Source organism: Mercenaria mercenaria, chromosome 16 (genome assembly GCF_021730395.1).
Source record: "Mercenaria mercenaria strain notata chromosome 16, MADL_Memer_1, whole genome shotgun sequence".
NCBI classification, from domain to species: domain Eukaryota; kingdom Metazoa; phylum Mollusca; class Bivalvia; order Venerida; family Veneridae; genus Mercenaria; species Mercenaria mercenaria.
The window spans coordinates 30,576,904-30,604,810 of NC_069376.1; the positions used below are offsets into that span (position 1 = coordinate 30,576,904).

General features: G+C 35.1%; 1 protein-coding gene across 1 annotated transcript in view; it reads left to right on the top strand.

The window, feature by feature from the left end:
- Window positions 1-2,222: 2,222 nt before the first annotated feature.
- The window catches only part of LOC128549574 (cysteine-rich venom protein kaouthin-2-like), a 79,700-nt gene continuing 54,015 nt past the window's right edge, over window positions 2,223-27,907 (top strand). Inside the window, exons 1-3 of the mRNA XM_053526556.1 lie at window positions 2,223-2,295; window positions 4,441-4,531; window positions 4,827-4,969. Of these exons, the coding sequence (XP_053382531.1) occupies window positions 2,239-2,295; window positions 4,441-4,531; window positions 4,827-4,969 (291 nt within the window). The 5' untranslated portion in view covers window positions 2,223-2,238. The remainder of the gene's footprint in view (window positions 2,296-4,440; window positions 4,532-4,826; window positions 4,970-27,907) is intronic.

A 27,907-nucleotide genomic window follows, 5' to 3' on the forward strand; every position in this document is an offset into this window, starting at 1 on the left:
CATTTGATATAAAAAGGGAAAAGCTTAAAAAAATGATATAGCTTTGTGAAGGCTATGGTTTGACAGGTTTAGTTTTTGACAGATTAAAGAAACAAACTTTTCAAGAAGTTATGTTTTGGAAACAATTTTTTGGCGTTTTGGTAATATTAAATATCTTTCAAGGTAAGGATGTAATATATTTTTATTTCATAGCCACCTGGCTTTATTATTTATTACACCAACATTTGTCATAAATTGGAATCTTTGTTTACCAATAAAATCGCGTATAGCCTATCTTGTGACTAAATGTATTCGATTTCATAGCTGTTAACATCCAAATGCAGAATTTAAGAATTTAACACAAAGATTATTGAATAAGAATTACGAAAATATTTCTTATAAAACTGAGAATCAAGATATATTTTTCTAATCAAATGATATGTTTTCTCAGAGATTTAGAATAAAGCTGTTTTAACTGACATAAATAACTAAAAGGTAAAGAATTTGACTTTAAAGTTTACAAAATAATATATTAACCTCTAGCCTGCTGGCGGCAAGTGATTCTACCTTTGCGACCAGTGCAGACAAAGATGATCATGTCCTGCACTGTTCGCTAGTCAGTCAGAAAATGTTCAGTGAACACCCTTCAAATAATGAATGGTACAGCCCAAATTGAATGAAATACCAGTCCGTTTTTTTAAATTTAGCATGGTAATGGTTAAATTAAACTACTAGCGTATTTTGTGTCAATTAATTGTTATATACATATGTTATTATTATTATTATTAGATAAAATTAGTTGAATATCTTGCGCCACGTTTTTTCTTATTTGTAGGTTTTCTTCCTTTACTTGCAGTGTTACATCAGACTGTAGGATATGACTGCATCAAAAGACCAAAGGTTTGTTATCATATTTGCAAATATAATAAGAAGTACATTAAATCATTAGAAAATGTACCAGAAAGTGTGGAAATATGTGCGTGTTTGTTTTATTTTGATTGCATAGATACAATTACTTTAACTGACTGAAAGAAAATACAACGGAATGCGCATACATGTGACATTTTACTTGTGTGTAAACAGAATCCATTTAAAATAAGGAAAACTACCCGTTCGAAGTTATGTAACGTTTACTTTAAATATTTACTTGAAGTCAAAAGTAAATACCTTTGATATTGTTTCAATCAAAATGGCCACAAAATTTAACTTTTGGCTTCAGTCCTAACAGTTTTTTTTATGATCATCAAGGTACGGTATCCATTCTGTCAAGATAAGAATGAGGCGCGGAGAGGACATACAATGTGTCTCGGCGGTATACGTCAACATTTGATGAATGATACAGGTTAATATCTTACTTTAATGCAAATATGCTGTATTCAAGGTGGACAACTCACGTGACCTTACGGTACAAGGAGAAATGACACGTTTGCCTATATATTTCTTATTACATGAATGGTTTTCATAAAATAAAGTGTGTTAAAGACAGCAAAATAAGTGATTTCCTCGTCAAAAGCGTCTGTCCTTTATTCTCAGTACTTTTCACAAACACTTCGCACAGCTAGCTGTCCTTTATTCTCAGTACTTTTCACGGACACTTCGCCCAGCTATGTAGATAATGTACACACTTGTTCGAGAAAAGTACAGAAATACTGATTGCAGACGTTTTGTGCGGAGAAAACCACGCATCGCACTGTCGTCGCCGCTCTTAATCTTATCAAATTAAATAAGGAAAATATAGGCAAAATGCAACCTTAATCGGGATAATCTTTTTGTGTGTACGGTATCAAAATGTTGCTAGGGTAATGAGTGTGTAGTGTTTAAGAACAAACAGTCGTGTAACGTAGAGCTTTAACACCGTAACGGTTTCAGTTTCCAACAACAAAATAGTATTAATACGTCTCTAATTAGTAGCACATATTATTACTATAAAAAAAAAATTTGCAAATGTCGTATGCTTACATTCTGTTTTCTATACTTTTTACTTCAAATGAATAGAACATTTCATCCTTTTGTACATTACATTATGTCCCTACGAATTGAGGTATTCGATGAATAATGTTTGGGAAAAAAGATGTTTTTCATGTTGATATTGTACTCTTTTGAAAGCATTTTATTTATTTGAGCACCGAAATTTAGAAACTGTTAGCTTACATTACAATTTCAAGACACTTTGCCATTGCATTACAGTTGATAAACGTAGCCGTGAAAGATTTATCGAAACTTATTTATTTTTATTTAGTGCGATCTGAGATCACGAAAATGCACGAGGCAATCAGGACAACGGTGAATCCCCCGGCGGCAAATATGATGAAAATGGTACGTTTTATATTGGAAATAAAAATTGCTAGAAAAAAACATCTAGAATTACGAATTTCAGAAATTCCAATAGTTATCTTTTAACATTGCAGAAAAAAAGAAAAACAAAAACATTTTCAGAACGTTTCAATGGTACCATTAGAAAGTATAAGTGTAAGAACGAATGAATAACGGATTTAACTGAAGTCAATGACATCAATGGAAGTATAAATGTGTAATCATTATACTTCTATTGTGTAATCATTAGTGAAAACTAAATATATTTTACTTCCAATTTAATTGAAAAGACTTACAAACTTGAGAAAACAAGGAAAACAGACAGAAAGACGGGAATACCCTTATTTGGTGTTCATACACCTAATTAGTCGCCGGTAGGAACCGGCGACTATATTTGATACGCTTTAGGATTTTGCCACTGGAGAATAGAAGTTATTAATATGTGACAATGATAAAATGATATTGTAAATAAAAGAATTATAAGACAGTTATTGAAATGCTTACATAAAGGAGTTATGAGCTGAAAACTGCATCAGATTTTTATTATTTCAAAAGATAGCATTTTTAGGAAAATAGGGAAAATGTATAAAGAACTTATCCCTACAAATTAACGACAGCTGGAGATTTCCAGCGAGAAATGATTGGCTGTGTCTTTACCTGTGTCTACGTCACGCTGCTATATTTAGAATATACTACTGCAGACGAAAAACAAATCTACATGAGCGCATGAAAGACAAGGGAAGTAACAGAGATTAAGGGAATAATTTGTGACTGTCTCTTGTCTGTCGGAATAAGATCAGTAATTCGGTTGAAAATGTGCTTCTGTGTTGTAGTCGAAAGAAATCCATAGTAAATAAATCCTAATTTTCTCATTTCTAGCGCAAATTCCTGTAGAACGAGTGTACTTACACTTTTTATCACTGCTAGAATATATTCTGCATAAAATGAGACGGTTTTCATGTTTATACACCCCACATGGCAAGTTTTGGAGGGTGAGGGTTGGTGGGGAGGGGGGGGGGGTGGGGTCGAAACAGAAAGCAGGAGCAGGGGTTATTTGTGCGGACAAGAGCAAATATGCGCCATTTTAGGGTAGCAGACCACAGCTGACTAGCATTTCACTAGGAACAATTCAATCCCCTATTTTCTTTTCATTTTTGTCGTTAATTTATAATAGAACTTTCATGAAAAATAGTTGTAGGAAAAAGTGATGTTTCATAAAGATACTTCGAGACGACCTGAAGTTGTCGTTTTTTATATGCATCAAAATTACTGACCATCAACCTATAGGAACAGTCTATAAATTTCGTGATTCTTTTTTACTTTATTGTCAAACTATGGGCATTTCATTAGAAGATATGTAATATACTTTGTCAAAATACTTCGGTTACAAGAAATCTTTTGCATTCATTTTTGGAAAATGTGGAAAATATTTGCCGTTGTAGATTTCCGTTCTTGTTCATGAGAATGCTGGCGCGTTGGTTTCAGAACGAGGCTTAGCGTGGGTTTGTAAACAAGGAAAAACATTAAAATGGTAAGAGGGTAACGGTTTGGGGGTAACTTTCATCAATGATGCGACGTATTTCAGCCTTTTATGCATGCAATGCACCGCAATAGCAATTATAGCTTTATAAGCCTTTTTTCCAAACCAATCTTTAAAATATTAGCCGACAGCTCTCCGGCGACTTGATGCTCTGCATCAAAAGTTTACTTGTCTTGACTGTTTTAATCCTATTAACTTGTTTTGATGTAAATAGTATCTGCATTAACAATTATGGTGTTTTTGCTCATATCAGCTGTTCGTGAGCGAAGGTCTTTGTCATCTAAGAAATTAAAACAAATATTTCCTCTCAAATAGGCTATAGGATACCATTCATTGACTGGCTAAAATATAGGTTGTGGACCCCTACTGGCAATCGGTATGTTTCATTGGATTGCGTATTTTCCGTATGTGATTTCGACAGTCTCTGGTTGTAAAGACAACGTTTTGCTGTTTGCCGTAGGATGCTGGAATAACTTACAAGATTACGTAATCGCACGGAAATAGCCGAAAACATGATTGAAAAGGTTTTATTGTAGTTTTTGGATTTATTGCTCCCAAGTTTATTAAAAATGAATTTGCTTAAAAACTGTTCCTTTAATTTTTACTAGGAACACAACAAACTTCTGCAAAACGAAGCACAGATTTGGGCGGAGCGCTGTAAAATGACTCATGATCGGGAGGATCTACGATTCCTTGCGGGTACATTGTCATACTTATTCATCTACAAATGGTTATTTGATGGTTATGATGATTTGGTTGACAATGTTATATTTTAGGAAATGTCGGTTATTTTCTGTAAAGTCTTAGTGAAGTAGTATTGCTTTTTGGTATGTATTTACTATATATATGCAGGTATCAATTATACAGATTATGCGTAACATGAAATATCTTTATGATACAGACATGTATGTTTCTTTGGTCAATGACTTGATTTATATTCTCACTGTTTGTGTTTATAAGTCGTATTTCACAGCTCATAAAACTTTGATTTCAGACAGGTTCAATGTTGGCCAAAATATTGCTGTCACTGGACCAGTGTTGAACTGGACGGAAGTCTTAGAACAGTGGGAAAGTGAAAAAACAGTGTTCACATATAACGGTTCCAACAGTGTATCAACTGTGGGGAACTATACCCAGGTATACTTAAGCGGCCATTTGCTTTAATCAGCCAGTCAGCTGACTTATCTAATTGAAATTTGTATTAATTCTAAATCGTTTTAAGCAACCACAGGCCTTTAGCAGCTTGATTGTGTCGCGGTCATGGGTCACTGTCCAATACAGGTTTGCCTTTACTGGATGGAGGTCACGTTGTTCTGTCTTATTGTATCTCACTGGTGCATAAATGAAAAAAAAATATGTGTAGCATTCTCAAACGATACTTTTTATCTTAAATTTCGAAATGAAATAAGCTTTAATCACATGTTTAACTAAATTATTATATGCATCGAATCTGCACATGTGTTGAAACTAAACTTTAATGTTTTAAATGCAGTGATGTCAATTTCCGATATTTTTGGCACGTAAATGTAGCGCACATATGGCTTTCCAGAAAAAATGTGGAGAATGCCAAAAAAAAAAAAAAGCGTATAAAGATGGCGCTTACAAGTCCAGACATAATGGGCTATCCTATGAACGATGGAGGCGAGTTCATTCTAGATGTAGACGCGTCAGGTGTAGGTATCGGAGGGGTGTTGGCACAGATACAACAGGACCGCGAAAGAGTAATAGCTTACGCCAGCCGTGCGCTCAATAAAGCAGAAAGGAATTACTGCATTACGGAGAAAGAGCTTCTAGCTGTAGTCTACTTTATACAGTACTTTAGGCAGTACCTTCTCGGTAGGAAATTCTTGGTCCGCACCGATCACCAAGCTTTAGTTTGGCTGTTCAGCCTTCGCGAGCCAAACGGTAAGATTGCACGCTGGATAGAGATACTAGCTCAGTATGATTTTGAGATCCAGTACAGACAAGGTAACAAGCAAGGTCATTGCGACGCTTTGTCACGTTGTCAGACGCCCCGAGATTGTACCTGCCACGAAGTGGACATGACCGAACCTCTCAAGTGTGGGCCTTGTCGTAAATGTATACAGAGAGCATCCAACATGTCACTCGAGTTCAAAGGTCAAGCTGAGGGCGAACTTACAAAACAGGGAAAAACTGAACTGGAGGAGGGTAATGTTTCAAGTGTAAGGGCAATTACAAGTGAATCGCGGCCAAGCACATCGAATGCCGGAAGTGGCACTGTGACTCGACCGAAAGTCCAAACATGGCTGGGCTCCAGTCTACCTGATAAGATAGCCTATTATCAGTACAATGACCCCGATATAGGTTTCCTGATAAATGCACGGAAGGAACAGCAATTGCCAGGGAGAGAGACTATGGTTGGTAAAAGTCATGCTGCCAGGTACTACCTAACACTGTGGGACTCTCTAGTAGTAAAGGATGATGTCATTTACAGGCTATTCAATAAAGCTGACACTGGCAGTGAGACCTTACAGCTTATAGTACCAAAGCAGCTGAAAGATGAGGTCATGTTCCAGATGCACAACCCGGTTATTGCCGGCCATCTTGGGGTTAGAAAGACTAAGGCTAAAATATCACAGCACTACCACTGGCATCAGATGAGAGATGACATAAAGTTATATGTTCGAAGCTGTGATACATGTGCGGCAGATAAGAAACCGCCCAGAAATCCGAGAGCTCCATTGGGATCCCTAAAGGCAGGTGCTCCTTGGGATATCTTGGCAATTGACTACACCGGCCCGTTTCCAATCACACCCAGAGGGAATAAATATATTCTTGTATTGACGGACCACTTCACTAAGTATGTAGAAGTGTTAGCAGTCCCAGACCAAACAGCAGAAACCTGTGCCTCAAGGATATTGAATGATTTTGTCTAGCACTGGGGTTGTCCGCTTTCCATCCATAGCGATCAGGGCTCCGCTTTTGAAAGCAAGCTGTTTAAAGACCTCTGCAAGATGCTGGATATCAGAAAATCAAGGACAAGCGCCAGAAATCCGAGGGCAAATGGTCAGTGCGAAAGGTTCAACCGGACACTTCTAAAGATGGTTAGGGCGTTTCTAGCAGGTGAGCAAGAAGAGTGGGACCTTAACTTAGGATGCTTAGCTGGAGCATACCGATGTACGCCAAATGAAGCTACAGGTCTTTCGCCAAATCTTTTATGCATTGGCCGCGAAATCCGATTGCCAGCCGACCTAATGTTCAACCACCCTGAGGCAGTGACTGCATCACTCCAAAATGAAAGTGAGTATGTCCGGCATTTGAGAAACAAAATGCTGCACGCCCATGATGTAGCGAGGAAGCATCTTGCAGCCAGTGGAAAAAGAAGCAAAGATATCTATGATGCTAAGTTGTCTTTCCACCGCTACAAAGTAGGTGATGTAGTCTGGTGTCTGCATGAGACGCGAAGACCTGGAATTTCTCCGAAACTAGAGAAGGCTTACGATGGCCCTTTTGTCGTCAAGGAAAAGCTCTCTCTTGTCAATTTCATTATTCAGCTGGACGATAACAGAACAACAAGGACCGTTCATCACGACAAGCTGAAGGCCTATGATGGAACTAGTCCTCCTGCATGGGTAGCTCGCACTGCTACTTTGCTTAAACAGAAACATGTCTAAATATGATATTTTCAGTGACATTCAATGTCTATGTAAAAGTGTAAAACTGTATTATAAGTTTTTATGTATATACTACAAAGTAAATAATGCCTCTGAATATTTTTGGAAGACTATGTATAAAAAAACATTGTGAATAAACTTATGGTGTAAACTGTGTTTGTGCTTAAATTTGTTCTTTTAAAGGAATGTATTTTTACAAACAATAAAAAGGGAAACTTGGATAAAACTTATGTAAATACTGTGAAAGGTGAAGGTTGTAAGAGTATTTATATAAACCTGGAGTATGTAAAGGACTCATAAACTGATGGCATAAATAAAGCTACTAAAATAAATGGTGTAAATGGTTTCATACATTCACAGTGCAAAATGATAAAGTGTACAAAGCATTGTTGTATAACGAAAAACTAAAAGGTATAAAATCCTTTAACTGTATAAAATATTGCGATATTTTAACGAGAATGAACAAATCCGTGGAAGTTAGCTACGTGGCCAGACGTTGCAGAACAAGATACACGTGCGCGGTAGTTAAAACACTTATAAGAGTCAGTGGCCAGGTGTCTTTAAGTTAAGAATGCATATAATTCAAAAGGCCCTTCCAATCTAATTTCAGAACACGATGTTACCACAATTCCAGAACAGGGGACGAGCATACCGGTGCCGCCACTGCAGTAAGATCGAACGGAAGAGTAGGATGGTGGGGCACATTCTGAAAACCCATATACCGATGGATCGGGTGCCGTACTACTGCACACTATGTTCTTTCCGGTGCGAAGATAAGGATACCCTGCTGGCTCACATCAAGAAATATGCCAGACACCGCGATGAAGAATCCAAGAGGGGCACTCCAGACTACAATCAAGTCCTGAAAAAGGCACCGCATCCAATATATGTCAGCGACAAGGACATGGTCATCCTTAGCCGAGAGGACTCATACAGGTGGCACGCAAGGCATATGATCTCCCAAGAAGACCCTCTAGAAGAAACTGATGGCCTCTTCGAGGAGGAGGAGGATGATACCGTAACAACGGCAGATGGTTTAGTGCTGCCGGGTTGGATGGCTGGTGTTAAGCAGGGACCGGTGTTTAGTCCCACTGGTTCTCGTAGTAGGGTCTCACCTAACGTTACAGCGTCAACGAGGCCATCAAATTGCCCAACAAATATTGGCCACAGTTATATCCCGGCTACCTGTACTGTGCCATCAAATACTCTGGTTGGCTCGAGTGATTACCCGGTTGTGTCAACAGAACAACCTTTTGGTGCACAGGGCACAGCACGATCCCAGAAAGAGAGTGATCCATTCCAGCCTTTAGTGGGGTGGAGAGCCAGCTTCCAACCACTAACACTGCATCTTCCCTGCATGTTCAAGTCTTTGATAGCCAGCATCCAACTACTTGCATCGCGCCTACCATGAGTACATTGATCGCCCGTGGGGTGGAGAACCAGCCTCCAACCACGATCACTGCATCTTCCATGCGCATTCCTGCCTTTAGTGGGGTGGAGATCCAGCCTCCAACCATTAATATTGCACCTCCCCTGCAAGTTCCAGCTGTTGGTAGGGTGGAGAGCCAGTCTCCAACTACCTACACTGCACCCACATCTTGCACTTCAGCCTTCCGTAGGGTGGGGAGCCAGCCTCCAACTACAAGCATTGCACCTGCTCTGTACACTCCAGTCATGCCAACCAGGACGCCAAACGCAAGTTTGAACACCCCATGTCTGGACGAGAAGGGAACAGAGCATATTCTACATACCCTGATAGATATAAACCAGGAGGACCCGCTGATGCAAGAAGCCAGCAACGTAACACCACTGACCACAACGTCTGCACAAGTGGTGCCAAAGAGAAGAAGCTCTGCAGATGAACCTGCACCTAAGAAGAGGAAGACGGAGGACGAGACGAAACTAATGAATGCTGCTCTGAACGCCATTGTTGCAGCAATAAACGATGGCACCAAACGTGTAGTGGATGCCATAGATAGCAACACTCGCGCCATAAGATGCCAGGACAAGACCCTTGATAGAGTGGTTGGCGAGCTCTCGAGGATTGAGAGGAAAATCGCAATGATGGAGCGAGCACAACAGCTCAGGATCGCGCCACCGATACTAAAGTAACCAAGGGCAAAGAAAACGCAAAGCCCTTAAAAAGTGTTGTGAAAAAAACTTTAAATTAAACAATAGCGCAACATTTACAACAAACTGATATCAAATTCCTAAAAAAACCTTACGTATAAAACTCTGAAAAATTTTGAATTCAGACAGTCAAAAAGTGTTAGTTTAACTTAAATGAATTGAGCAGTGATATATAAACTTATTTAAACAGCGAATAAATAAACTCTGACTTTAAGGAGATTTCACGGTTATTTTAAAGCAACTTTTATACAGCGCGTATGGTTTACTCAAAAGTTGGAACTGATTGAACTCTTACTGTGTATTGCGTATTGAATTTCAACCTTTCGAGGAAATGACATTAGTTGAATGTTATGACGCTATTGATGTTACAGAAAACTTTTACGGGTGCTTAAGTCGTTGGTGTTAATTGTTTATTTACTCTGTTTTAAACTTTCTAGTCAGAAAATCTAATTAAAATTTAAAGTCTGTAGGTAAGGCAGCAGGAGCTTTGCCTTTGTAAGAGGGGGGTAATGAAAATACCCTACCATTGCCTTCGTATTGTAACATGTTGTTATTGTTGTTGTTGTGATGCAAATGATGGTTATTTTGCCAACAATCTTTAATGTCACGCTATAAACAGTTAGGGTTATGAAATATGTTATTATATCTAATGATTACCAGTGTTTTAACTCGTAAACGGCGCACACTTTGCAAGAAAGCTGCATTTATTGTTATTTCACATGTATGTTTCATGTTTACGTCAGCCATGATCATTGATGCATGATGGGATTGTATAACTTCCGTTGTCATTAGCAACTGCTTCCAGTGTTTTGTTTACATTACTGTAAATCACTATGTTTCGGCAAAAGACTTTTTCGGTGGAAATCCCATGGTATTAATCATTTTAAGAAAGCCTTTTCTCTTTGTAACAGTAATTTTCTATCAAAGTTTCATTCAGTTTTAGCTTGAGATCGTATTTTCTCTGGTTGGTTTGGTTGGTTGACAGCGTTCGTCCGTACAAAAATTGATCGTTTCCGAACGTCAATCGAGCGATTTTCGAACGTCGAACACTGGACGTCAACTAAAACGAACCGTCGAACATTTTCCGAACAAGTTCTTGTTCGTTTCCTTAGATTTAGTATAAATAGGGCTGGAAATGTTCGACTGCAGTCAGTTTTTACAACAGCTTTCTAGCATACGTTAAGGCTAAAGAACAGTAATTTACGAAATTAAATGGTACTTAAACCAGTTTGACTTTCCATTTACCTCTTTGGACTAAAGCTAGAACACTACATAACTGGTCTGCAATATCTAGAATTTGATACGCATTTTTCGAAACGTAGATGATCTATTTTATAATTATTTTCGCATTTAATACTGGTCACTGACTCAAACACGATCTTTATATAGAAAAGCCGTATTATAATATTTATTAACCAAACGTCGTCTATTTCTACGGACAATTTTGAACGTCAGAAGTGTGCGCCGTTTCGAAGCATAAATTATACGTTCACGAACATATTTTTCGTACATGTTGGAAATCATCAAGTCGTAAAGCCAGAGTATAGGCATCTATTAAAATCAGTAAAGTTGGAACAGTATTGCTCTTCTTTCTATTGATAACTGGGTACAGACCCACTTAAGTAGCCTAAGCGTTTATCTTCTACCCTCAGCATACCTACACCAATATTACAGAAGCTTTACAGAACCAATACAGATGCTTGAATTTTGAGTGTTCTGTAATTTTGTGATCAAGTCTTTGTCTGTCTGGGTAAAAGATCACCTCTACGAGCTCGCAGGATCATTACAGATACTAGAATATAGTATTCTGTAATTATTGTGATCGAATATTAGTCCGTCTTGATAACAGATCAACTGTACGAGTCCAGCAGCCGTTGACACGTTACCACAGATACGCACATTAATCGAGTTGAAACATAGCTGGACCGTAACATTTTTTGCAGTCTGTAACTTGAGAACCACTTGACCAAGTATGTTGAAACTTCATAGGATGATTGGTCATGCAGAGGGGATAACGCCTGTTGATTTATGGGTCACTATTAAAGGTCAAGGTCACAGGGGTCTGAACTTGGAGAACCATTTTTGGCCTGTAACTTGTGAACCACTTGACCCAGTATGTTGAAACTGCATAGAATGATTGGACATGCAGAGGGGATAACCCTATCGAATTTAAGGGTCACCTTTAAAGGTCAAGGTCTCGGGAGCATGAACATTTAAAACCATTTCAGGTCGGTAACTTGAGAACCGCCTGACCCAGAATGTTGAAACTTCATAGAATGATTGGTCATGCAGAGTAGGTGACCCCTGTTGAATTTGGGGATCACTTGATCAAAGATCAAGGTCATAGGGACCTGAACATAGAAAACCCGTCAGTAATTCGAGAATGACTTTACCCATAATGTTGAAACTTCATAGGGTGATTGCACATGCAGAGGAAATAACCCCTACCGATTTCGCAGTCACACTGTTTAAGGTCCAGGTCACAGGAACCTGAACTTGGAGAACCATTTCCAGTCAGTAACTTGAGAACCACTCGACTCAGAATGTTAAAATTTCATAGGATGATTGGACATACAGAGTACAATTAATAATCCCTATTGATTTTGGGGGTCACTCTAGATCTGTTAAAGGTCACGGTTGCAGCATATAGAAAAATGGAAACCATCTCCAGTTTATCACTTTAGAACCATTTGACCTAGAACTTTCAAACTCCATAAAAAATTATAGAGTAGGTGACCCCTATTGTTTCTTTTTAACCAATCTTGCTCACAAGTTGTATCACCATAAGATCAAGGCTCCTTTCTTGAACCAACCATATCCCACAATGAGTTCCAGAGTTACTGCCCCTGTGTTTCCAGAAATTTTGTCCATTATATTTCTTCTTCATGCATGGAGGGATTTTGATGTATATTCATGAGACAGTGTCATGGGCAAGGACTAGATCTAAGGTCAAGGTCCCCAAAACCACTTTTCTGTGGTATAACATGTATGTTACATCCGATTTTTAGGTGTATTTTGATCTCTTCCTAATAACGAGTTTTGGTGGGCTTCAGTTATATAGAATTAAGGTTTAACTTCCCTATATTGTTACTATTGATAACTAATTTTATAACTTTCATAATTGGCCAAAATATTTTACATGCAAATACAGGTTCTAGTGTAAAGAAATTTGCTACAGAAATATAAAGACAATAATATATGTATTGTGGTAATTTCCACACCAAGATTGTTACAAATGATTTTAAAGGTTAATTTTTAAAACTACCATGTTGCTTGTTATATTCCGCTAAAACGATTCTTTGAAAACGTTGAAATTTCCACGTTTATGAAAGAAACCTTTAGACAATTTATGTATTGTGGAAATTTCCACACCAAGATTGTTTCAGATGTTTGTAAAGGGTTACTTTTGAAGCTGCCATGTTTTGAAATTTTACACTTTTTATTACGTATTTTACGAGGTGTGGAAATTTCCACAATGCTCTTCATTGCTTATTATATTCCGCCAAATATGACCTTGAAAACGTGGAAATTTCCACGTTTATGACAGAAACATTTAGACAATATATGTATTGTGGAAATTTCCACACTTGTACAAGTGATAACATTTCTTAGTATAAATTGATTTGAACATTGTTATGTTTAATATTTTACGGAATAATGGGTTGACGTGGAAATTTCCACACCAAGATTGCTACAGATGTCTATAAAGGGTAAATTTTGAAACTACCCTGTTTTGATATTTTGAAATTTTACCCTATTTTATTGTGCATTTACGGGGTGTGGAAATTTCCACAATGTTCTTTACTGCTTGTAATATTTCGCCAAAGATTACTGTTTGAAAACATTTAGACAATATATTTATTGTGGAAATTTCCACACTGACTCGAGTGATCAGATTTCTTAGTAGATCTATAGATTGATATTCAACATTGTTATGTTTTATATTTTACAGAATAATGGGTTCACGTGGAAATTTCCACACTAAGATTGTGCCAAGTAATGTTGAAATTACCATGTGTTGATATCTTGAAATTTTACCCCGTTATATTATGCATTCGACGAGGTGTGGAAATTTCCACAATGTTTGTTATTACTTCTTTTATTCCCTCAATAAATATGTATCTATATGCCAACTATATTTGTTGTTATTTTATTAACATTAAAATGGGTATTCCTTAGTATATTTGTGGTGTGGAAATTTCCACATTCGCACAAAAAGATGAAAAGGAATGAATAAAAGCGTTGTGATATTTTACATATTGTCGTAGAAATTTTCACATTCTGTGTGAAAAAAGGAGAAAAAAGAGGCAAAAAAAGCTAATTTTGCCTCTTTAAAAGAGGATTATTGGTGTAGAATCCTCTTTTAAAAAAAATCAAATTAATCGTATTGTTTTAAACTAACAATAATAATGTCCGTGTGATTATAACGGCCATATGCACACGCTGAATCGCATATTTGTTGACCAAAAGAATATCAATTATTATCCGCCCATGTCCTGGATATTTATTTTTAATAAATCAGCTCATCATAAAACATTTCATTTTAATGCAGAACACAAAAATATAATAAAGGATGGTGTGTTGCTACGCACATAAATACTCAAACAGTTTGTACAGAATAACTGTTTGGATTAAATGATAAAAATCATTAAAATTTTATTATATTTAATATGTACCCTTACAATAGCTTCATGTTACGCACAAGAAAATTTTTTTTAGAATAGAAATCATTTGGTGCATTACGTAGGTATATCACATGTACTTAAGATCACGCCGCCCGCGGTGTTATCATAAAATCATAGCCCTAAATCGTTTGAATCTAATATTTACCCGTCACGACCAGTATCAGTTCATTATAATAACACTCCGTTTAAATAAAACAAACGGAAACTTTCTAAAACTATCTTAAGAAGAAAGAATGAATTGTTTTTGATGAATAATAATTAATACTTTATATTAATATAAATAAAGAAACAAATTTCTAAATATAACCAAAACACTGACGTTGCCTTCATCGAACTATTCCAAATAAATTGATGCATGAAAGACCAAAAGGTGAAACAACGCGCCTACTGTATAAAGAGGGCTGTCAGAAATAGTTTTGAATATTTCTATGCCTGATTTTTAGTGCTAAAATAATCTTTTCCCTTCCATTAGAAATATCAATATCTAAGATATCTATACTCATAATGCTAAATTCCCCCATATACTATACAGCATTAGCCTCATTATACCACATTGTGCCATGCGCTGTTTGGGTTCGTTGTCCACGTGATAATTGTGTCTAACAATACTGTCGTTTCTCGTTCGATACTTATTTCAATATTTACATTTATAAAGCGTTGCAATGGGTTATAAGGAAAAAAAAACTTCGAAAACTCGAATGTTCCCGTAAGACTGTAAACAAGAAACTTATCAACTATCAAGTTTCATGTGAATATATAAAACCGTGGCGGTTTTTTACCTTTCGGTGATATTTATTTAAAGAAAAAACACAAATCACAAAATGCATGGGCTAGTAGCTTCGAAGTTTTGAAACTCAATTGAAAAGAATTATGAATTTTTACTTTTTGCAACTCCTTTCTTATTTATTTAAAAGAAAATCAAATACAATATTTCTATAATTTTTCAAATGCGTCATATTCCTTCACAGTCGAAAACTATTATAATATTGATCAATTTTTAATGTATATGAACTTGTCAAAGGAAAATCGTCAATGGTATTGTCGTCAAAAACAATATACAATAAAATATTTTTGGTGAGATTTAAAACTCAATCTGTATAAAAGGTTATATATCTTTTATGACTGAACGTTTTACAAATTATTGAAAAAAGCACGTATAGCCACGTTCGAGGAAACCTCAATATGTATGTGTGTATGTGCGTAAGCGCGTGCGTACGTGCATGCGTGCATGCGAATGTGCGTGCGTATGTATGTATGTATGTATGTGTTATAGACACATACAAGTAAAACATAGACAACAAGGACGGAGCAAATTATGTAACCGTCCTGGTAGAAGCAGAGATATTTTTGTCTTATATATGACTTACTTACACATACATACGACTAAGCAATGCTAAGAATCCTATACGTTTGTCTCAGTAACTGATCATATGTATGAATTTACGTACGGCTTACTATCTGATACGTACGACTTAGTTACTCATGAGCTCAATAGGGAGAGCGCATATCTACGGATCGCAGCCTCGCTCGTAAGTTCCAGTCCCAGGCGAGGCGTATGTTATCCGTGACAGCTTATGTCTGAAATCATTCGTCCTCCACCTCTGACTGATACATTTGGGGAAGCTGGTAGTTAATTGCAGAGAAAAAGTTTGTACTGGTACTGACACAGAATCCAGGAATACTGGTTAGGTAAACTGCCCGCCGTTATACTGAAATTCTGTTGAAAAGTGGCGTTAAACTCAATAACAAACAAACAAATACTAGCGAATTAAAATAATCTCTACTAGTATCCTTACCTGACAGTGGTAGAAATACAACCGGATAATTGCGTGCACACACTCAAGCTTTATTTCAATCATGTTCTATAAAAATTAAGAAATTGTAAACAGAAAATAGCCCTGCTAGACGAATCCTTTATATGTGTTACAAAGGGGCACAATATGCACAATACTCACCGACGAACGCCCAAAACATACAAGCACAAAACTTATCAATTACATACACACACTGTATTTATCGCTTCATCATTTGATACTACAGTGAATTGGCCCAGGCACAAATCACGTCGTTTCCTAAGCGCTCTCTTTTACGTTCAATATCATAAACCCATGGTTTACGTATGCCTTGAAAACGTTAGTAGATGATCCTAGTTGACGATGTAATATTTGATTGATGTTATTGCTTAGATAAAAAATCGTGTTTTTAGCAAACTTTCTAGTAATTGAATTTAAACTGGCGTTACCATCAACTGAGACTTAGAGGTGAATGTAATAGAATTTGGTACATTGAATAAGACTTAGTTTTATTCTGTCATGGTGCACGTTTTGAATTTGATTTGTTATTGTTATTATGCCTAATTTTCCTAATCCAGATTCAACATTCAAACATATTTTCTTCTCAATATCTGTGTTAGAAAAAAACTTTGTAAAATTTAATGAAAATCTTGTTACACAGTATGTCAATTGGACAATAGAAAATGTATTTTTTCTCTTTTCATCTAATAATAGATATGTCTCTATCGAGACTTGATTGTTTCGTTGCTTTCATTGCATGGGCAAAGCAAATATAAACGTCTATTGAGGTTTTAAATTCTTGATATGTCTCTAAATGTTGACTGATCTCATACAAGACGAGACGAGTTAGCAAACAAATATAATAAAGGATGCGCGCCATGAAAGGAAAGCTTATTCATTTTATGCTAATTAATGAAATACTGTATTCTATCACTTAAATATAATTATATCTAATCCCTCACAATGTAAAAATATAAAATCTATATTTTCGCACTGTGAGAGATATAGGTCCGCTCCCTCATACATTGTGTATGAATTTTAAATTGTTTGCTTATGAAAAGTTTGACAAACGTTTTATAAATTTGGGTAAATAAAACTCAGCATTATGCGATATTTTAAAAAGAAGGGCATGTCTGTAAGACATTTTGCCATTGAATTTGTTGATTTGAACGCGTATCTGAACTGATGATGAAATGTGAAACTAATTAATATATGTTGTAACTGTTGTAACTGAATGGACTGTGAACGGACTATATTTTGCCTTTGTATGTATTTGTAAATTAAACGTATTTTTTCTACCAACAGTGATACATTTTATGAAAATGTCTTTCAAAATGAATTACTGGTACTAGACCTACAGTATTTATTTTTAACTCTGAGTTATGATCATACACAGTAATGAAAAGAAATCAGATTTAAACATAAATCAGCTGCGCTAACTTCATTATCCTATACTCCTACCCAAATAATGCCACCAAGACATAACTAGCGAGAACCATATGCATTTGAGTCGTTAATTATGGCGTAGTACGCGGAAGCTATTTTCCATGCGCAGAATGTACTTCCGGTTTTTGCAAACCGCAAAAATTAATTCCTGCTTTTCTGGAAGGTAGCAGAAATAAAATAGACCCATTTGAGGACAAACCCGTAGATTTTTTGCCCGCAGAATTAACCCGCTATACGGTATCGTAGTTAGTATAGATGTATACTGTAATGAATCTGCAGGAACGAAACATGATTTCATAATGATAGAGCAGTTTAAATTTACATACATGTATATTCGAAATAAAATAAAACATATCCTGATGAGCAGAGTAAAAATATGCACTTAATATTACTTGACATTTCTAATATGGAATTACCATAACCCTAAATGACTCAGATTCAGTAGCATAATGGAATGTATAAGGATACAAGTGTACAAAGGTAGGAAACCTGCACTCCTGTAAGGCCATTCTTTTCAGAATATTTCTAGCTATCAGAGATAGACTGACTGTGTTCTCCCGTTAATCGATTAATGATGTTTGGGTATTAGTATGCTTCTAACACATCCTGTTCACTGTCTGACACCAACATTTATATTTAACCCCTTTTACTTCCTGTAACGTATATGTCTATTTCTCTGTTGTTGTTTTTTTTTTCAATATCAATTAAACCACTTAGTTTTTCGTCTTTTGAATATTTACCAACAATTGATATCCGTAATGGATATTAAAATACAATGATGGCTCCGTGTCATAATTAGCTTTTAAGCTTTTACTATCATTATTATCATCATTATTATCATTATTATTATTGTCATTATTATTATTATTATCATTATGACTATTATTATTATTATACCAGATGTATATTGTGCCATTTTTATGATAAATTCATATCTTATAGCATTAATTATTGTATTAGGATTTCTGTATGAGAAATAAAAGCATAAAAAAATAAAAATCCAGTATTGTTTTTAAATGTACATACATGAGAGAGTCAATCAACACCTCATGTTATTGACCATTTCGTAGTATACATATTAATAGACTGAGTGTTCTGTCCAGTTTGAACGTGCGCACAGGCTCGGAAGATTTCAGCGTTACAAGACTGCGCAATTGCAGTTGTTTTTAGAGACTACACTGACGTGGAAACCATTTTATCGGACTCATATTTATGAAAGAGCACGCACTTTAGCATTAATCAGGACCCTTCTGCACGAAATTGTTTGCGCACAAAAAAATATTTTGGGACCATGTAAGGACCTTAAACGGGCCAACCCCGGTTGCAGAAGAATAACGGCTACCCTGCAAAAAGTAATCATGAACAGAGAGGTTGTGTGGGATGAACTTCAGAATTGTAGTTCAGTCATGAAAATGAACAACATTAGTCATTAAAAGCAGCCGACTACGGCTCATCAGAGTAAATCACCAGAAAGGTACATAAATTTACCTGCAGAAGTGACCTCCGATATGCCCAACTTCATTCGACCGTGGGATAATAAGTGTGTATATTAATTTAATTTGTTGTGTCACTGAACGACAGTTTAGTATCATTTCAAGTCAACTGTAATATTTAGCGAATTTGTATTATATATCGCATCAACAGGGTCAAGGTCGGTAATTATGCAAAACAAATTCATAACTTTGAACATTCGCTCACTCGCTGTCCTTAATTGTGTAGCGGGTTAATAAACTCTCTTCTATTGTCTTTCCAAATTTCTGACTAAATAAAAGATTGTAATTCCCGGATTATTGATTTGAACTGGCTCTTTATGGAAATGAACCTAGAAATGATACTGTTACATCTTAAATTTAAGATCATGCTAAAAACACTCATTGACATGTTATTCAGGGGAAACTGTCGCTTTTCACAGTTCCGAGCTGGCACCGAGGTAAAACCACAGAACTTCTTTCCTTCCAACCAGCTTAATGGTTTAGTTACATTATAACAAGGGCACCGCCCAGAGGCAATGGGCAGATGAACCTAACCATTAGACCATTAAGAACTTCCTCAATAGTAGCTTTTGAACTGAATCGTCAAAATGTTTGGATATATGAAACTTTCATTATGGTGAAGAATGATGTGAAGTCATAAATTATTAAAATCGCGATTAATTCCAGACGAATTCATATCACAGTAAAAGAAAGGACAACCCAAATTTCCCAAATAACTGGACATGCAGTATTGCTAAATGAGCTGTTCTTGTCCGCTAATGTTGTCAAATTTCAGTCCTTAAATATTTTAAATATAGACATAAGATCAGTCATAAATTTCTGACTGAAATACGTTCTATCATTGGAATTGAAGAGCACAAAACAACAAAATTTGTTAGGTTTGGAATCACGCCAAAAATCAAGTATAACTGTGACAAAAAATCATATTTCGTAGAATGCCTTAAATAGAACTGATTTCATCAAACTTGTGTTCGTGAAAAGAAATGATCTAAGGATTTAATTTTTTAGTTTCGGTTAAAGTAATCTTTTGAAGGACAATGTGTCCTCAACAGAATGTCGATTATTATTGAATGACGGAGCTTTTTCCAATGTTAAGCAGACTGAGGTAATTTAATGATTTGAATGGTTTATTTGCCTGTACTTAACTAAAAAGAAGACAAATCTTAAATAAAATAGAATAAAACATAATATATTGCAATTTGAAATACACAGTTTGGTCCATATTTTCAAAAGAATTAAATCAACAAACTATTGAAAGAAAGAGGTTTCACATGAAATATTACTTCCCTGTAATTCAATTTCATTTGATAAACGTATGGTTATAAAACATAACAAATAAAACTATCACTGTAAAATCCTATTCCCAAAATGGCACAGAGCGTAATTCTATCAATAAGAAAAGTAACTGAATCACAGAACAGGTTTTACGTCCGAGTAGTTAATACTTCGTGTTTCCTCCAATGGCTCTCAAAACATGCAGATACCTCTGCCTCATCGACAGCACGTAGTTCCGGATGATCCATAATTTTTTTGCCCAAAAATGAATATAGCTATTGGTTACATAGAAAAACAATGCTTGTCACAGGCTGGTATCAGAGATAACATCAGATTACCGTTTAAATCTTAGTGCTTAGTTATGGTTATTCGACTATTATACTCGTATAAACACTTCTGTTTAAACAAATTAAAATTGTTAAAACTATGTAGCATGCAAAATGATATTGAACCAAACTTGCTATGAAAAGTCAATGGAAAATGATGTAGAAATGTATATATATATAAATATATTAAGTACTGTTATGAAGGTATAATTCATTTCAAATATATTAACGCTTTATGTAACGAAGGCTTCTAGTCTTTAAGTGGAAAATGAATGCACAGGTGCCTAGCAGGACGTCAATACAATTTATAAGAACACAACTGTGTTGATATTGACTTTTCACTGACATATACAATCAACATCAAGCACAACTTAGATTTACTCCTAAGACATAGCTGGATAAAGAAGTTATGTAAACGGTGTAGATATTGACCTTTCACTGATATCTGATCAAATTCAAGCAGAAATTAGATTTATTCCTATCATATGAGTGGATAGAAAGTTATGTTGTTTTTGTTGAATGTTTGTTTTTTGGCCTAGTTTTCGATTATATAAGAAAGTTGGTTCATTCGTAAATTGTAGCGCGCCTCGTGAGGTCCGATCTGGCAAAATCCACTCTAGCCGAATACAGCATCCCATGTAGCGCTGGTGTCATAATAACTTATTATATTATATCAGATTTATAAAGCACTCTTTCCATGATAAACACATTCAAAGGCGCTATACATAATGGGGTTATCATAATAGTAGCTCAATCTGGGATGCTGAATTCGGCTCGAATGAATATTTGCTAGCTCGGATCTCACGAGGAATGCAAGAGCCGAGTGTGATTCGACCTTGCAAAATCCACGAGAGCAGAATACAAAATCCCAGATCTAGCTAGTGTTGTAATGACCCTTTTATTATAAATCTCCACCTTTTTTATCTTGTTGTTTGATTATTTAACAAATGTTTCAATGTTTGCCGATGTTAAAGTGGAAATTAGTAAAGTTTTCATGTGCGCTAAATATAAAACTGTGTCAGGTCATGCATATTAATAAAAGTAGTCCGGCAACATAAAATACAAAAGGTACAATACGGAAATTGTCTGCCTGTTTATATTTACTTGTAAAATAAAAGCCGAATTTTTTATAGATTTTATATAGGTATATAAGAAAGTATCATATCATAATTGATTATATTGAAATTTTTAACATCTTTGTCTAATTATGTGAGAAAATTATAACAATATGTACTGTAAGAAATATGAAAGATATTAACAAAAATGTCCAGGGGAATGGGGAGAAAGTTGAAATGAAATTTTAAATGTAGTGTGTTCTCTTTCTCTTTGGGATGGGGCGTTTTTACCTGTAAAGGCACAAATACAGACGCAAGCCATCAATAATATATTTTCCAAGTGTAATTAAGTACAGTGCGAAATTACATAAATACGATATGGAAAGACTATTACATGACAAAATGAATGCAATAACAATTATCTATAAAGGCACAAAACAAAACCCTTATAAATGAAAGTATTAGAGTGAAAAACTTCAGGCGCAAGATATCAATAACCTATTTTCCAAGTGCGCATGCATGTAGTTACATCCAGGAAAAAAATAAAAAAACATAAAATAAAAAACAGAAAAAAACCATGCAAATCTTGTTAAGGCCTATAATAAACTGGCAAATGTTAAATTTTTTTAGACTTTTGAATGCAATATAAATGATATAGGAATTCATATAGGATCGGGCGGTATGGAAATGATACAAAATGATAACACATAAAGACATATACAATCTATACTTGGTATGAGGACAATACAACATATATTAGGCAAATTACTGATATTACTGGTTTTGGACCTCGTAACATATATCTATGCTTTGTGTGTGTTTTTGTAATTGTTCGCATTAATATATTTATTGCTAGGTCAGTAAGTGTTACTTTTATTATTCAATAAGGTGTCACATTGTGATAAATATTAAGCTTGACTAAATTTTTCAATATTACGGTTTTATTCATCTTCAGCAACATCAGTGTTTATTATTTTCAGAATGACTAGAATTTTGATTTCTTTCCTGGATAGAAATAAATGGCACTCTAACTATAAAACATGCTTAACTTCGAATTACATGTTTAATAATACAACGTAGAGTTTATTACACAGTTTGAATTCTGTTAAAGAAAAATGACGTACATAAATGTATTAAAATTAAGTTCCTGATTGGGTATTAGCTTAGTTTGATAGGTGGTGACTTGTCAGATGTGTACACCTTACTATCGGATTTATTTGCAGATAATAGTGGCAATGCATTAAAATTGTTGCTTTGGTCGAACGTGCTTATATAGACTAGGAGGCTCTTAACGTTTGAGTACATACGCTATTTTAGTGTCCCGAAGACGATTTATGACGCATAAAGGATTTTTTATAAAATAAACGAATTTCAAATTGGATTTTTATATTAAAACATAAAGGTAACAATTTTTACACTGTCTACATATTAATTGATATTTTAAAATGCTTTATGTGTTTTAATTACCTCTAGTTCCTAAAGGAATAGAAAATCCTTTTCTAGTCTTCATTATGTCCTTTAAGTCCAAAATCAATGATAAAAGCCGCAACAATTTTTTATCCGCACTATAAAATGAGAATATAATAACATTTCAAGTACTGGTTGATTTGTTGTTTATTAAGGCAGCATACTTTAAATCTCTTGTCCCTAAACGGCATTGGTTCGAGATCTTGCTTTAGGTGTAACATTCTTAAATGTGAGAGATACAATCAGATGAAATACTGTTGAAAAACGGCGTTAAACCCAAAAACAAATACAATCAGCTGGCTAACGAAATTTCGTTATTTCTACTACAAGTGCCCTGTTGTGTCTTAAATAATGCACAAAGGGGCATCTAGGGTCTTTCATTATCATAAAAAGTGCAAAGGAAAAGGGTTTTTATTGGTAATATTTTTCGTACTTTATTATAATATCTAAAAGCTCTTCGCTCTTTCAATTTAATGAAAGTGCAGTTTTGTCCGACCGTTAGAATGGCATGTTCACCATAAAAGGACACTATTTTTCTTTCGAACTAAATATCAGCTGTCACAGTTCCGCATAATAGTTTATGGTATTGTTTCTATATTAAATCAGTTTTGTTAAACAATATATGTTCTGTTAATATTAGGATTAATAGATACCGAGAAACGAAAAGAAATATTTAAATTGTATAGCTTTAAGGCTACTTTTACATTTCATATTTATTAAATTTAACAATAAAACTTTTAGACAAGTAAATGGGAACTACAGATCATCTCACACGGAAAGCCCATTCTACTCGATACTCGGAGGATTGCCGAACGGGTACCAAGGTTCCGCTTCAAAGACTTCCGCTGTCTAACTCCGAAGATTTATGCAAAGTCACACGAAAGAAATCCTACGAGTGACTCGAGATGAAATCCAATTAGCGGAATACACACCTGTATTGGTTTCTTTTATTTTCGAGTCACTTGACGGAATTCTGTGTATTTATACCTTAGATTGACCCTATTTTCTATTTACTTTATATGATCTGGTGATTTGTCACTATTGTTAGAGCCTTTCACAGCGGGAAGTGATATTATTTACACTGTCTTGTCTAAGTTGTTAAAAATAGGGTAGGTGTGAGGTTGACATGCCATAAACGCGTTAAACCCCCTCCCCCACCCCCAGTTTCCTCTATTAGGTACTGACTGTTCCAGGCAGTGCCCCTATCTTCAACTTGTTTTCTGTTTGTCTCGTACTTTGTGTTGTGTAGGTTGTCTTGTTTGTTGTTTGCGTTTCTTCCAGCTTTCCCCTCACTACCCCTTTTACCCCTATCGTCCAATTCCAACCCTTTCCCTTGCATTTACGCTTTTTATGCATTTACTTCATCTTCGCCGGTCGTCCTTAGGCAGTGCTCGGCCTTTGTTGTTTTTCCTGCTGTGCGTATGTGTGAGGTTGACATGCGTGTGTGCGTATGTTTCTATGCTTGTTTATCATGGGCGGTGCCCCACAGTGATTTTAACATCATTAATATATCGTGCCCACCATAACTTTGTCCACCGGCCATCCTTAGGCGGTGCCTGACTGTTGCTTTTTCTCCATCTCATCTGTTTATTAAAGAATGTACTTTTATATCATTAATTCTAAAAGCTTCTTGTTATTCCTAAAATAACTAAGTTTGTGAATATATTTTAAAGGAATATCTCCAGTTTCTTTTTCGAATGCAATAAGCGATATGACATAAACTTTTAAAGACAGTGTTTTTCCATAATGCGATAAATCTCTTGGTGTACATACTTGAATGCGGTTTATTTATTTTGTTTATTTTAATCTTCATCTAAGTTTCATTAGTGTCAATATATAAGCCGCGGCACAGACTTAAAATTGTAATGTAATTTTCAGTCTAATTAACGTTGTTGCATTTCGGTGAACCATATTTCAATCTGTCAATAAAGAGGCCAGTTGTTCTTTCTTTAAGTTTTGCAACCTACGCTTATTGATATGCTTTTAGATTTTGAAGTAGATGCGGAACATTTTCGGAGAAGCATTGCTTGTCGCCTAAATATTGATTTAGTTTGATTTCTAATTTCCACTGATTATGAGATGGAAGTATAATGACTTAAAAATTTGTATTACTTATACTTTGACATAGCATGTTGTATGTTATGCCTGCAAGATGTGAAGCAACGGTGCTTAAGGACAGCTTTGTTTTATACACCCTGATATTGAGAAGTATTCCGATATAGACCCATCCGTTTGTTATATAGCTGATTTCGTGCCTACAGAAACATTTCAATTACCATCTTTTCCATCCCCTTTCTTTTCGAGGTCTGAAAAAAATAAGTCACGTATTAATATGTTTACTTAATTTAAATATTTACCTTTCATAAAACGTTCCGATCAGTTTACGTAAATGTGAAAGAAGTCTTTCAGCTATTATGTTTTTTTTAAAAATATTGTGTGATCATTAAACAAGGTTAGCGGCCGCCAACTTTTGAGATTTTTTCTATCACAACTTTTATACTAAACAACGCTGGCATGCCCTTGCATTTGGAATTCGACAGACAAATATTTTTTGAACATTCTGTGATTTCTGATAAGTTTCCTTTACTTTAAATGCCAAAATTGTTTATACCATTTGGCAGTAATACCATCCTCTCCTAGTGACTTAAGACATTTAAAGCTCATACTTATTCTTTTCATTTGCCACGCCATCCATTCATGTGGTATCATTATTGACATCACATATCTATATAATACTTTGTACGCTGTACATTGAACAATGGCACAGAAGTGCGAATATTACAAACAGATCCGCATAATCCTTATGTAATCAGTTGACTTTCGTTCAGTTAATCTTGTGTTCAACTTAGCATCAAAATGCTGGCCTTCGCGATAGATAAAACATAGGCGATAATTATGGTTTTGAATAGGAAGACATGAAAAACAACAAACAACAGACAATCCAAACTTGCAGTAGACGTATCTGCCGACAATCAGAACTCGGGAAAGCTATCCAACATTTAAAAACTGAGCATCCGGTTCAAATAAAAATATGAATGACGTTTCTTACATTCATTTGAATTTATTTAGGGAATACCGGTACCACGCTTCAATATTTGTTTGCATACAGGTGATAAAATATGAAGCTGCAGCTCTCTACCTGTTCTCCGCAAGTAAGTGACAACTTACCGATATTATTCTTTATTCAGACGCCTAATCTTTTGCTGCATTGTCTCTTTCGGTACCTGCAACTTCCACATTGGAAGCATTTAGTCCCAGCTATTGGGCTTTAATGGAGAAATAACGACTGGCACTGATGAAAAGGTTTAGTAATTTTTTATGCGCTTTGTATCTGAAGCTATTGACACAAAATTAAATAATGACTCATAGGTACGATTGATGAAAATGAACACTTTACACATACTTACATGTATATACAGGAACATTGATTCGTTTACATGTGTCTATGTTGATAGAAATTTACACACCTTTATAATTAATTTCCTTTTCTACATCAAAAGCATCATACATTCATCACAAAATTGATTTTGTTTGCCAGAAAAGATATTTAAATATATGATATCAAGCGTAGTTGGAAAATAATTCCACCTACATAAACCAGAATTGTCTGAAAATGCATTAATGTATATGTCAATGCAATTAATGATATACATTGTTCAATATCATCAAGTCATACATGCTATGTTTCGGATGGAGACTATTCTAAACAAAATGAATAGTAATATATTAACATAGAAAAGACCATGCACATGATCAGATACTTTTTCAAACACTATTTGAGTAACTAATCAATATATAAATTTAACTTGCAATATTTGGATCTACATGAATATCGTTAATAGTTGTATCACAATTTTATATCCTTGCCCGAAAGAAAAGGAAACTAGTACGAAAATGAAAAGGATAAGTTGACCAGTAGGTACCAGGAATCCAATTACACACAATGAGTTAGCGGCTTAATTAGCATACATAATTAACTTGCTTACGTTTAACCGCAAGGGTTTTTTTTACAATCTTTAACATGGTATTGATCTAAAGGGGGAAACACTGACAGATACGTTTATGTGGAGATTGCAGAGTTGCATATCTTTTCTATAGTAACTTTTTGAAACAAGGTATATGGAAAAAAAACCATAAAAAAATGTAATTTAAATAGTTCATGCACCATGAATGGAAGAGTCAGTAAAAATAACCATTAAGTAAAAGCTAATAATATACTCCATAGATAGCATGTAATTCAGACTTGAGTTAATTGTTTACTGAGAAATAAAACCAAAAAAAAAAAAGAAGAAACAACAAATAAAAAAAAGACAACAAGCGCAGTCACTATGAAGCCCCAGATCCACGTGTTACACTTCACCATCTACAAATAGAATCCTATAACTATTCCAATTTTTTCAAAGCTATTAATATTTTGTGTTTTTAGCGACATACTTCTTTGTTTTCAAATGTATTCTTAAACTATTAATAAACATCTGTAAGGTTTTACCTGCCTTAAATTTACTTTGATAAATAGTGTATTTTCGAAACAAGATTAATAATAGAGTAGCTGCATTGACATTTGAAATACCTAATAGAATATCTGACATTGACCAATTAATATCTGCATTAGGAAATTTTCTTTTCATCCATCTTTTAAATTCTCCCCAAAACGTAAGTGAAAGTTGGCAGTCTGCAAATAAATGCTCTGTGGTTACTGAGTGATTGTGACATAGACTACAGAGATTATCATTTCTTTTCCTCATTTTTTTTCTAAAAATAGTTTGTGCT